General features: G+C 46.1%; 1 protein-coding gene across 3 annotated transcripts; it reads left to right on the top strand.

Moving 5' to 3' along the window:
• The first annotated feature begins 218 nt into the window (after positions 1 to 218).
• Positions 219 to 10,544, top strand: LOC137301427 (sodium channel subunit beta-2-like). Of its 3 annotated transcripts, none has more exons than XM_067970926.1 (5): positions 219 to 310; positions 1,597 to 1,763; positions 3,507 to 3,717; positions 6,290 to 6,485; positions 8,224 to 10,544. In XM_067970926.1, exons 2-5 carry the CDS (start codon positions 1,614 to 1,616, stop codon positions 8,231 to 8,233), a joined length of 567 nt encoding a protein of 188 aa, XP_067827027.1. In that variant the 5' UTR covers positions 219 to 310; positions 1,597 to 1,613; the 3' UTR covers positions 8,234 to 10,544. The 3 variants fall into 3 exon arrangements, with proteins under 3 accessions (XP_067827027.1, XP_067827026.1, XP_067827028.1); XM_067970925.1 differs by lacking the exon at positions 8,224 to 10,544 and adding an exon at positions 7,280 to 7,364; XM_067970927.1 differs by lacking the exon at positions 8,224 to 10,544 and having other exon boundaries at positions 6,290 to 6,489.
• Positions 10,545 to 10,821: the final 277 nt, after the last annotated feature.

The following is a 10,821-nucleotide window of genomic DNA, read 5'->3' as shown; positions in this document are numbered from 1 at the left end:
CTCACTGACAGACAGGAGACGGTTCCTTTTATGTTTTGTTGGAGTGGAATCCTGTTTCATTACATCATCCCCTGGGATAGGTCCAACTTAGTATTATTCAATAAAGGTCTTGCACAGTCAGCACTTCAGCCGAGCTGCATTGCCCTCTGATTGATGCAGTGTTTTGGAGATATAGATTTTTTTTTTTTTGGAGCCTTAAAGTGCAGCAATATGCAGAGTAGAGCTGCCGACGGTGAAGGCACAGCTGCATGATGACGGAGGCACTGAAGCTGGAACGTCTCGGGCAGCTGAAGAGAAAGTTGCACCGTCGGTGTGTGTGTGTGTGGGCGGGGGGAGGGGGGGGGCGGGGGGATAGGGGCCGGCTTATCAACGGGGAGTTCTGTATTCAGGACCCTTCTTCGGGAGGGTGGTCTTACCAACGGGGCCCTTGTGAAGAAGGTGGTTTGTGTCACCTCCTCCGGCCCTACAACCCTCCGAGATCTCTGCGCTCCTCCAATTCTTGACCTCTTGCGCATCCCCGATTTTAATCGCTTCCACCATTGGCGGCCGTGCCTTCAGCCGCCTCGGCCCTAAGCTCTGGAATTCCCTCCCTAAACCTCTCCACCTCGCCCTCCTCCTTTAAGATGCTCCTTAAAACCTACCTCTTTGGACAAACGTTTGGTCACCTGTCTTAATATCGCCTTATGTGACTTAGTGTCAAATTTTGTTTGCTAACGATCCTGTGAAGCGCCTTGGGCCGTTTTACTACGTTAAAGGCGCTATATAAATGCAAGTTATTGTTGTTGTTGTTGTCATGGGGACCACTTTTTAACAGCTTTGAGTCTCTGTAATGAGGAAGCCTCCCGACCAGACTCCCTGGTTAACTGTTTGCGGCACATGATGAGGGAGCTGAGCCATGTTTTGGTGGACTCTGTTCTCTCTGGTGGTACATTCCTGGGAGACCAAGTGGCCTGGGATTTTGGGTCAGATTTGGCTTAATTAAGATACTTAAATTTTGCACCTTCAAAAGGCACCAAATTCAAAGGACATCAATTCCTCATCATTATTGGCTTGACGTTCAAATCTCTACCTCAGGGCTGAGCAAACTATCTTTGTTTTACAGTTCATAGACTCATAGAACGATACAGCACAGAAGGAGGCCATTCGGCCCGTCGTCCCCTGTGCTGGCTCTTTGAAAGAGTCTATCCAATTAGTCCCATATCCCCTGCTCTTTCCCCATAGCTCTGCAAATTTCCCTCCTTCAAGTATTTATCAAGTTCCCTTTTGAAAGTCACTATTGAATCTGCTTCCAACGCCCTTTAAAGAAGTGCATTCCAGATTATATAACCACTCGCTGCATAAAAGATTTTTCCTCATGTCGTCTCTGGCTCTTATGCCAATTACCCTGTGTTTCTCCTTATTTATTCTGTCAAAACCCTTCATGATTTTGAGCACCTCTATCCCCTTAACCTTCTCTGCTCCAAGGAGAACAACCCCAGTTTCTCTGGTCTCTCCACGTAACTGAAGTCTTTCACCCCTGGTACCTTGTGAAATGGACCATCGGACATTCTCAATCCTTTAGTTCCTGATAGTTTGCTTTTCTCCCCCTCTCTTTAGTCCATCTCGGCTCTGGTATGGATGTCACAGTTGCACCTAAAGTCATCAAGCTGAACGGGACTTCAGCTAAACTGACCTGCACTTTCAACTCGTGCTACGAAGTCAACGACAAGCATTTTACCTTAAACTGGACCTATCAGGTTTGTGACAACTGCACAGAAGATCTGGTAAGTGTTTTGCTTTTTGCTTCATTATTTGATTGGAAGGAGATAGAGGGCATTGGAAGAGTGTTTCCTGGCAAACTACCGCCCCCAACTCCAACCTCCCTTTCCTCTCCAAAGTCCTTGGACGTGTTGGCGCCTCCCAAATCCGCGCCCATCTTTCCCGCAACTCCGTGTTTGAATCTCTCCAATCAGCTTTCCGCCCCTGCCACAGTACCGAAACGGCCCTTGTCAAAGTCACAACTGACATCCTTTGTGACCGTGACTGTGGTAAACTATCCCTCCTCACCCTTCTTGACCTGTCTGTAGCCTTTGATATGGTTGACCACACCATCTTCGTCCAACGCCTCTCCTCCGTCGTCCAGCTGGGTGGGACTGCGCTTGCCTGGTTCCACTCTTACCTATCCAGTCGTAGTCAGAGAATCTCCCGCAGTGGCTTCTCTTCCTGCTCTCACACTGTTACCTCTGGAGTCCCCCAAGGATCTAACATTGACCCCCCTCCTATTTCTCATCTACATGCTGCCCCTCGGCGACATCTTCTGAAAACACAATGTCAGGTTCCACATGTACGCTGACAACACCCAGCTCTACCTCACCACCATCACCTCTGTCAATCCCTCCACAGCCTCTGTGTTGTCCGTCATCCAGAACTGGATGAGCCAAATTTTCTTCCAGTTAAACATTGGGAAGACCGAAACCATTTTCTTCGGCCCCCGCCACACACTCCGTTCTCGAGCCACCGATTCCATCCCTCACTCTGGTCACTGTATAAGGCTGAATCGGACAGTTTGGAACCTCACCTCTTATTTTACCCTGAGCTGAGCTTCTGACCCCATATCCGCTCCATCACCAAGACCGCCTACTTCCACCTTCGTAATATCGCCCACACCCACCCCAGCCTCAGCCCATCTGCTGCTGAAGTTTTCATCCATGCATTTGTTACCTCTAGACTCAACTATTCCAGTGGTCTCCTGACCAGCCTGCCACCTTCCACCCTCCATAAACTCAAGCTCGTGTAAAACTCTGCTGCCCGTATCCTAACTCGCACCAAATCCCGTTCAACCATTATCCTCATGCTCATTAACCTTCATTGGCTCCCGGTCCTCTGAGGTCTTGATTTTAAAATTCTTATCCTAGTGTTCAAATCCCTCCATGGCCTCGCCCCTCCCTATCTCTGTAACCTTCTCCAGCCCTACAACCCTCCGAGATCTCTGCGCTCCTCCAATTCTGGCCTCTTGTTCATCCCTCACTTCCTTCACTCCACCATTGGCGGCCATGCCTCCAGCTGCCTAGGCCCTAAGCTCTGGAATTCCCTCCCTAAACCTCTCCGCCTCACTGCCTTCCTCTCCTCCTTTAAGACCTTTTTGACCAAGCTTTTGGTCACCTGCCTAATGTCTCCTTCTTTTGGCTCGGTGTCAATTTTTGTCTGATTACGCTTCTGTGAAGCGCCTTGGGACGTCTTTACTGCGTTAAAGGCGCTATATAAATGCAAGTTGCTATTGTTGACTGAGAGCAACATGGGGGCACGATGAGTGTAAGCTGTTTAAATTATAGAGTGATGGGGATTTCGTAAAGCAGAGGACGGGCACCTGCTACAGAGTGTCATTGGCAGGTCCCAGGGCAGATCTATAACTTCTCTCTCAGCCAGAGATGCTGGGTTGAAGTCAGACTTCAAGAGCGGAGGAATCAATGAGTTTAACGGACAGACACCTCCCACACAAACGTTTATCCTTTTCTCTTTCTCCGTAGTTTGTCCAATTCCGCCGCAGGGTCATCATTCCCAGAACTGACCGCTTTTGGGGCAGGGTGGAGTGGTCAGGAAACCTTGACAAGAACGATGTCTCCGTCACTATTCACGACATCCAGATCAGTGATGAAGGCTTTTACAACTGTTATGTCTTGAACCCTCCTGATAGGCACAAAGGATTGGGAACAATCTATCTGAGCGTAGTCACAGAAGGTATTGTAAAATAATGTTGTTGTTGTCTCTATTCCTTCATCTCCAATCCTGCAACATGTCTGTCCTTCCCCTACTTCCAATCTTCCATTGCATTGCTCTTTGTTTTCTTCTATATCTGCTCTTTTATGTCCTATTGCAGATGTTCTTTCTCCCACTGACTAACCACTTAAGTCTGAACCAAAGTTTGGATTTTGTTCCATTTTAGAATTTGTTTAACAGCTTTTGAAGAGGCAAAGGTGATTCAGGCAAACTTGAACATCCTACTTGTCAAGCAGCGAGTAATTTATTGTCCTACGAAGAAACGGAGGTGAAGTTTGGCAGGAGGCCGAGAAGATCATTTCTGGGACCTTAGCCTGGACCTCTCTCTCCGACTGATGGGATGGAGGCCTCTACTTTTTGATGACTGCAAGATCAAATGTGTTTCATCCATGCTATTGTTACCTCCAGACTCAACTATTCCAATGCTCTCCTGGCCGGCCTTCCATCTTGCACTCTCCGTAAATTTGAGCTCATCCAAAACTCTGCTGCCCGTATCCGATATTCGCACCACGTCCCGTTCACAGATTACCCCTGTGCTCGTAGAAACATAGAAACATAGAAAATAGGAGCAGGAGTAGGCCATTCGGCCCTTCAAGCCTGCTTCGCTATTCAATATGATCATGGCTGATCTTCTATCTCAATACCATATTCCCGCTCTCTCCCCATACCCCTTGATGCCTTTTGTGTCTCGAAATCTATCTATCTCCGTCTTAAATATATTCAGTGACTTGGCCTCCACAGCCTTCTGTGGTAGAGAATTCCACAGGTTCACCACCCTCTGAGTGAAGAAATTTCTCCTCAACTCAGTCCTCAATGTCCTACCCTGTATCCTGAGACTGTGATCTTTCGTTCTGGACCCCAGCCAGGGGAAACATCCTCCCTGCATCCAGTCTGTCGAGCCCTGTCAGAATTTTATATGTTTCAATGAGATCCCCTCTCATTCTTCTAAACTCGAGTGAATACAGGCCGAGTCGACTCAATCTCTCCTCATACGACAGTCCTGCCATCCCAGGAATCAGTCTGGTGAACCTTCGCTGCACTCCCTCTATGGCAAGTATATCCTTTCTTAGGTAAGGAGACCAAAACTGCACACAATACTCCAAGTGTGGTCTCACCAAGGCCCTGTATAACCGCAGTAAGACATCCTTGCTCCTGTACTCAAATCCTCTTGCAATGAAGGCCAACATACCATTTGCCTTCCTAACTGCTGGCTGCACCTGCATGTTTGCTTTCAGTGACTGGTGTACAAGGACACCCAGGTCCCTTTGTACATTCAACATTTCCCAATCTATCACAATTTAAATAATACTCTGCTTTTCTGTTTTTCCTTCCGAAGTGGATAACTTCACATTTATCCGCATTATACTGCATCTGCCATGTATTTGCCCACTCACTCAACTTGTCTAAATCGCCATGAAGCCTCTTTGCATCCTCCTCACAACTCACGATCCCACCTAGTCGTCAGCAAATTTGGAATAGCTGGGGCCCAAGCACTGATCCCTGCGGTACCCCACTAGTCACTGCCTGCCACCCCGAAAAAGACCCATTAATTCCTACTCTCTGTTTCCTGTCTGTTAACCAATTTTCAATCCATGCCAATATGTTACCCCAATCCCATGTGCTTTAATTTTGCACACTAACCTCTTATGTAGGACTTTATCAAAGGCCTTCTGAAAATCCAAATAAACCACATCCACTGGTTCTCCCTTATCTATTCTACCAGTTACATCCTCAAAAAACTCCAGTAGGTTTGTCAAACATGGTTTCCCTTTCATAAATCCATGTTGACTTTGTCTAATCCCGTTGATATTTTCTAAGTGTCCTGTTATTCGCTCGTTGACCGACATTGGCTCCCGGTCTGGCAACGCCTCAATTTTAAAATTCGCATCCTTGTTTTCAAATCGCTCCGCCCCCTCACTCCCTCCCTATCTCTGTAACCTCCTCCAGCTCTACAACCCTCCAAGAACTTTGCACTCCTCCAATTCTGGTGTCTTGCACATCCCTGATTTTAATTGCTCTCCCTTTGGCGCCGTGCCTTCAGCTGCCTAGGCCCTAAGCTCTGGAATTCCCTCCCTAAACCTCTCCGCCTCTCTACCTCTCTACCTCTCTCTCCTCCTTTAAGGCGCTCCTTAAGACTTACCTCTTCCTAATAGCTCCATATGTGGCTTGGTGTCAAGTCTTGCCTGATTATGTTGCTGTGAAGCGCCTTGGGACGTTTTACTATGTTAAAGGCGCTATATAAATGCAAGTTGTTGTATGGCACCAGTCTCAACCCAGTTTCTGATAGGTCCAGTCTACAGCATGTAACAGACTACAATTTGGCACAAATTAGCGCTGTGAGGGACCACAGCGATGCTATTCCCAACTGACATACTGCTGGGCACAAAATCCCCTAAAGTCACCTTATTTAAATGTTTAATAGAATGGAGATTGTCCCTGCATTAATTTTTCCCTTCAAAAGTATACATTTAACAAGAGAACCTCTGTGTAAATGAAGTAGACCATTGCTGATAGTTTGGTGTTCTTCTTTCAGTGGCCCCTGAACGTGACTCCACAGTCGCTGCGATTATAGGGGCTTCTGTCGGAGGGTTGCTGGCAGTCATCATTCTGACTTCAGTGATTGTGAAGTGTGTGAGGAGGAAAAAGAAACAGGACCTTCAGTCTGAAGATCAGAAAAGAGAAGAGGGAGGGAAAACAGACGGTGAAGGCAATCAGGAAGAAGACGCAAAGTAAGGATCTCTGTCAGACCTAGCTTACGTCGCGGTATCAGACGTGGCTCAGTGGGTAGCACTCTTGCCCCCTGAGTCTAGAAGATTGTGGGTTCAAGTCCCACTTCAAAGACTTGAGCACATAATCTAGGCTGGGTACTAGGGGAGCCCTGCTCTGTCAGCAGTGCTATTTACTGGATGAGACATTAAACTGAGGCCCTGTCTGCCCTCTCAGGTGGGCTTAAAAGATCCCATGTCACTGTTCAAAGAAGCCATGATGTGGAGATGCCGGTGATGGACTGGGGTTGACAATTGTAAACAATTTTACAACACCAAGTTATAGTCCAACAAATTTATTTTAAATTCCACAAGCTTTCGGAGGCTTGTGGAATTTAAAATAAATTTGTTGGACTATAACTTGGTGTTGTAAAATTGTTTACAACTGTTCAAAGAAGAGCAGGGGAATTCTCCCCAGTGTCTGTCAACCAACCACCATCAAAAAACAGATTATCTGGTCATTTATCTCACTGTGTTTGTTGGACCTTGCTGTGTGCAAATTGGTTGCTGCATTGCCCTACATTATAATAGTGAATACACTTCAAAATACTGGGTACTGTTGTGCTGTGGTTATTTTACTGGACTAATAATCCAGTGGCCTGGACTAGTTAACTGGTAAAGTTCAAATCGCAGCATGGCAGTTAAAGAATTTAAATACAGTTTTAAAAGCCTGGAAATAAAAAGCTGGTAACCAGTAAAAGTGACCGTGAAACTGTTAGATTTTTGTAAAATCCCAAGTGGTTCGCTGTTTTTTTTAGGGAAGGAAACCTGCCGTCCTTACCCGGCCTATAGGTGACTCCAGTCCCACACCAACGCAGTTCATTGAAGATGTCAAGGCCTTGGAGAGGGTACGGAGGAGATTTACTAGAATGGTACCAGCGGTGAGGGACTTCAGTTATATGGAGAGACTGGAGAGGCTGGGATTTTTCTCCTTAGAGCAGAGAAGGGTAAGGGGAGATTTAATAGAGTAAATAAGGAGAAATTGTTTCCACTGGCAGGAGGGTCAGTGCCCAGAGGATGCAGATTTAAGGTAATTGGCAAATGAACTAGAGGGGAGTTGAGGAGAATTTAATAAAGTCCAAGAATCACGATTAAGGTTAGGGCTTGAATAGTTTCTATTTCTGGAATGCGCTGCCTAAAAGGGTGATGGAAGCAGATTCAATAATAACTTTCAAAAGTGAATTAGATATATACTAGAAGGGGAAAAAATTGCAGGGCTATGGGGAAAGCGCAGGGGTAGAGGGACTAATTGAATAGCTCTGTCAACGAGCCAGCACAGGCACGATGGGTCGAATGGCCTCCTTCTGTGCTGTATCACTCTATAATTCTATGATTGTTAACTGCCCTCTGAAGTGACCTCACAAGCCACTCAGTTGCATTGAACAGAAGATGACCTTCTCAGGGCACGTTACAAGTGACTGCATCCCGAAAATTAATTTTTAAAAATTGTCTGTAAAGGGCTTTGGGACATCCGGAGGTTGTGAAAGGCGCTATATCAATACAAGTCTGTTCGTTCCTTCCTTCCTGTAAACGAAGGAGGCAGCAGATGGCATTCCAGAAGACACTAAGATCCCACGTCAGAGTGGAAGATTCAGGAAACCTGATAGGTTAAATGTAAAATGAATTATTCAGAGTTGAGATTCCTGGGATTGAGGTTCAAATTCATGCTAACTTTGCTCCAATTATGTTTCCCATTTTGCAGGCAGCAGTAGGCCAAACCCAGGGGGCTAAGGATCATCTGCCACTGGTCACAACAGTTGGTCTTTGCGCCTGATGGAATATTACTGATTCGCCACCGTGTCCATCCACGCTGCTTCACATTAAACGCGGGCGCCTTTCGCTGTGCTGTGAAACCGTGCTAGCTCAGTCGTGCATGCCATGAACCTCCAAACTGTGCGCAGGCGTAACGCTGATACATGCAGTGTCAACGTGAGCACCGCTTCACGCCATCGCCGTGTATATATCGCGCTACACGTCATGGCAAGTGTCATAGTGTGGTGAATTCTAATTAGGGATGTTAATGTGCATGTTATAATTGGGCAGCAATGAATAGGCCATACATTACCGTTAAAATAATGCACACCCATGCTAATTGCTGCATGGCGTTCTGATTCATTGTTGCTGACTTTCAGTTTGTTTTTAAAAAAATAATGTCTCGAAACATCTGCTGCAAAGATTTGGGAGACTCCAATCTCTCCATTTGGGCATGGCCAACGAATCCTGAGTGCATCATGGGATACTGTTCTTCTTGTCCAATCACCTTGTTAATCCAAGAATAGGAGAATTCTCAAAATGGAGGTTTAGACTGGAGATTTATAAAATGGACGCCTCAAGATGTCTTCCAATGTCTTTCTCCCTTGGAAGAAGAGGGAATAACACCCCATTCACCTCCAGGTGATGGAACGGAATATTTTTGAACACATTTGTTTTTGCACATCACAAAAACACACCCTTTTTTTCAGTTTTCTTGTGCCAATAGTGTGGGTAATTTTGTGCCAGAAATTGAGCTCATTAAGAGCTGGACTGAGACGACCTATTTTCGCGCAGAAAGGAGAACTTTGCAACCATGTTTGAGCTGGATTGGAAGTCCCAAGTCCAGAAGGAGTGTATAGCGTTCCACTGCATGGCACCACACTGCCAACAAATGGCATAAATTTATTATTATAGTAATCGGGGCTGAAATGGTGTTTCCTAGTCTCCCGCTAGAGTTACAACCAAGACCAGCGGAATGTCCACCGAATTTGAGCCCCATCTTCTGTTCGGTTGCCATGGCAATATCCCGATCCCATGATGCTTAGTGTCAAGTGTGCATGCTCAGTCTAAGTCTGCCCATAAGATGCGTGACATTCCACAACCATATGCCTCTCTCTCCCTTGCGTAGCTGTGCTTGCATTGTCCCTTCAACGTTTAGTGTTCCAACTAACCTTAAACCCTTTCAACAGTCAAGCTGCACTTGCTTGCTTGAACGCCTGTTCTAGACCCGTCTAGGCTCTATCCGGGAACTGTTCACAAACCAGATTGAAGTGAGCCGAGCTGTACCTAGCTAGGCAGGATTTTTTTTTTTGTCATGGGTTTGCTATTTCCGCCTTCAGCCTGCTCGCAGTCTGTCTCTGGTGTAAACAAAGTTGGCCACTGTCCAAATCGGAAAAGACAATTCCAGCTTGGGTGGTTTTAGTTAAGTGTGGTCTCCGCTCCTGATCCTGAATGCAATGTGGGACACACTTTACTTCACTCAGGGATTGCCAACTCTGCTTGGACGTATTCCAGAAGGTTTCATCACATGAACTGGCCCCCACCCCCCACCCGGCCACGCTCCGCCATTGGTCACCCGACACGTCCATCCTCGCGGTGCCCCCGCCTTCTCACGGCCAATTGGAAAAAGAGCAGACTTTTCGCTACCTGATTGGATGATTCATGACCATTGGTCAAACAGCCTTTTTCTCCCCCCATTTCCAATATTTTTATAACTAACGAAAGTGTTCAAAGAAAATGAAGAAACACAAAAAATTTTTTAACGCTATGATTTTTTCTCCCGGGTTTTGCTCGCAGCAGCGTCCTGGAGATTAATCTTCAATTCCTGGAGCCTCCAGGACAATCCTGGAGGGTTGGCAACCCCCTAACTTTACTTGATCAACAAAAGATTTCTGTTTACTTTTTTTTCCGACAAAGGCGTAACTCTCCCGGTTGCTGTGCATTAGCGACATCGTAAACACAGCGGGGAGATCGCCCCGGTGGCTGTTTCTAGCAAAATTGTAAATGAGTTCCAACTGAGTGAGCTAATAGCTACATTGGAAATGGTCACCGTGGGGAACCTTCCCCAATACATCAAACACGTACTGCTGAACTATTTAGAAAGGGTTAAAGTATTTTGAGAAATTATACTGTTTTTATATCTTTTTCATGGTGTTTTCCCCTTTGGGAAGGTTTCAGTATTGCCGGAGTTATATGATGGGATTGTCAGGGATTCTGAATATTTGTTAGTTGTAACATAGTTAAAAAATAAAGTAAATGTGATTGAAATAACACTTTGTGATTAGTTTTTTTAATACTTTCTCCAGTTCGTTCACCTCCTCTCTTGATGATGTTAATGGGCCTTGGGGACGGTCTCTCTCCAGAACCTCAGCCAAGTTTGCATTCTTCAGGTGTGAGTCTCAACAGTGACTATCACTTGGCTATTTGAATATTGGGGGAGCATCACAGTCCGGTCCGATCTTGCCCTTACACACACACTGCGCACTTTCCAAAAAGGGATAAAAAGGACTGTGACCAGGAGCGGGAATCCTAGCTGACTTTTGCCCTC

Source organism: Heptranchias perlo, chromosome 33 (genome assembly GCF_035084215.1).
Source record: "Heptranchias perlo isolate sHepPer1 chromosome 33, sHepPer1.hap1, whole genome shotgun sequence".
Taxonomy (NCBI): domain Eukaryota; kingdom Metazoa; phylum Chordata; class Chondrichthyes; order Hexanchiformes; family Hexanchidae; genus Heptranchias; species Heptranchias perlo.
This window is presented reverse-complemented; position numbering and strand designations above follow the sequence as displayed.

What these genes read in the sequence shown, in the direction of transcription:
- LOC137301427 (XM_067970925.1), top strand. Translation starts at nt 1,614, where the DNA reads ATGGATGTCACAGTTGCACCTAAAGTCATCAAGCTGAACGGGACTTCA. An exon ending in ACAACTGCACAGAAGATCTG is followed by an intron (nt 1,764 to 3,506) that starts GTAAGTGTTTTG and finishes CTTTCTCCGTAG; the next exon opens with TTTGTCCAATTCCGCCGCAG. An exon ending in AATCAGGAAGAAGACGCAAA is followed by an intron (nt 6,486 to 7,279) that starts GTAAGGATCTCT and finishes TGTTTTTTTTAG; the next exon opens with GGAAGGAAACCTGCCGTCCT.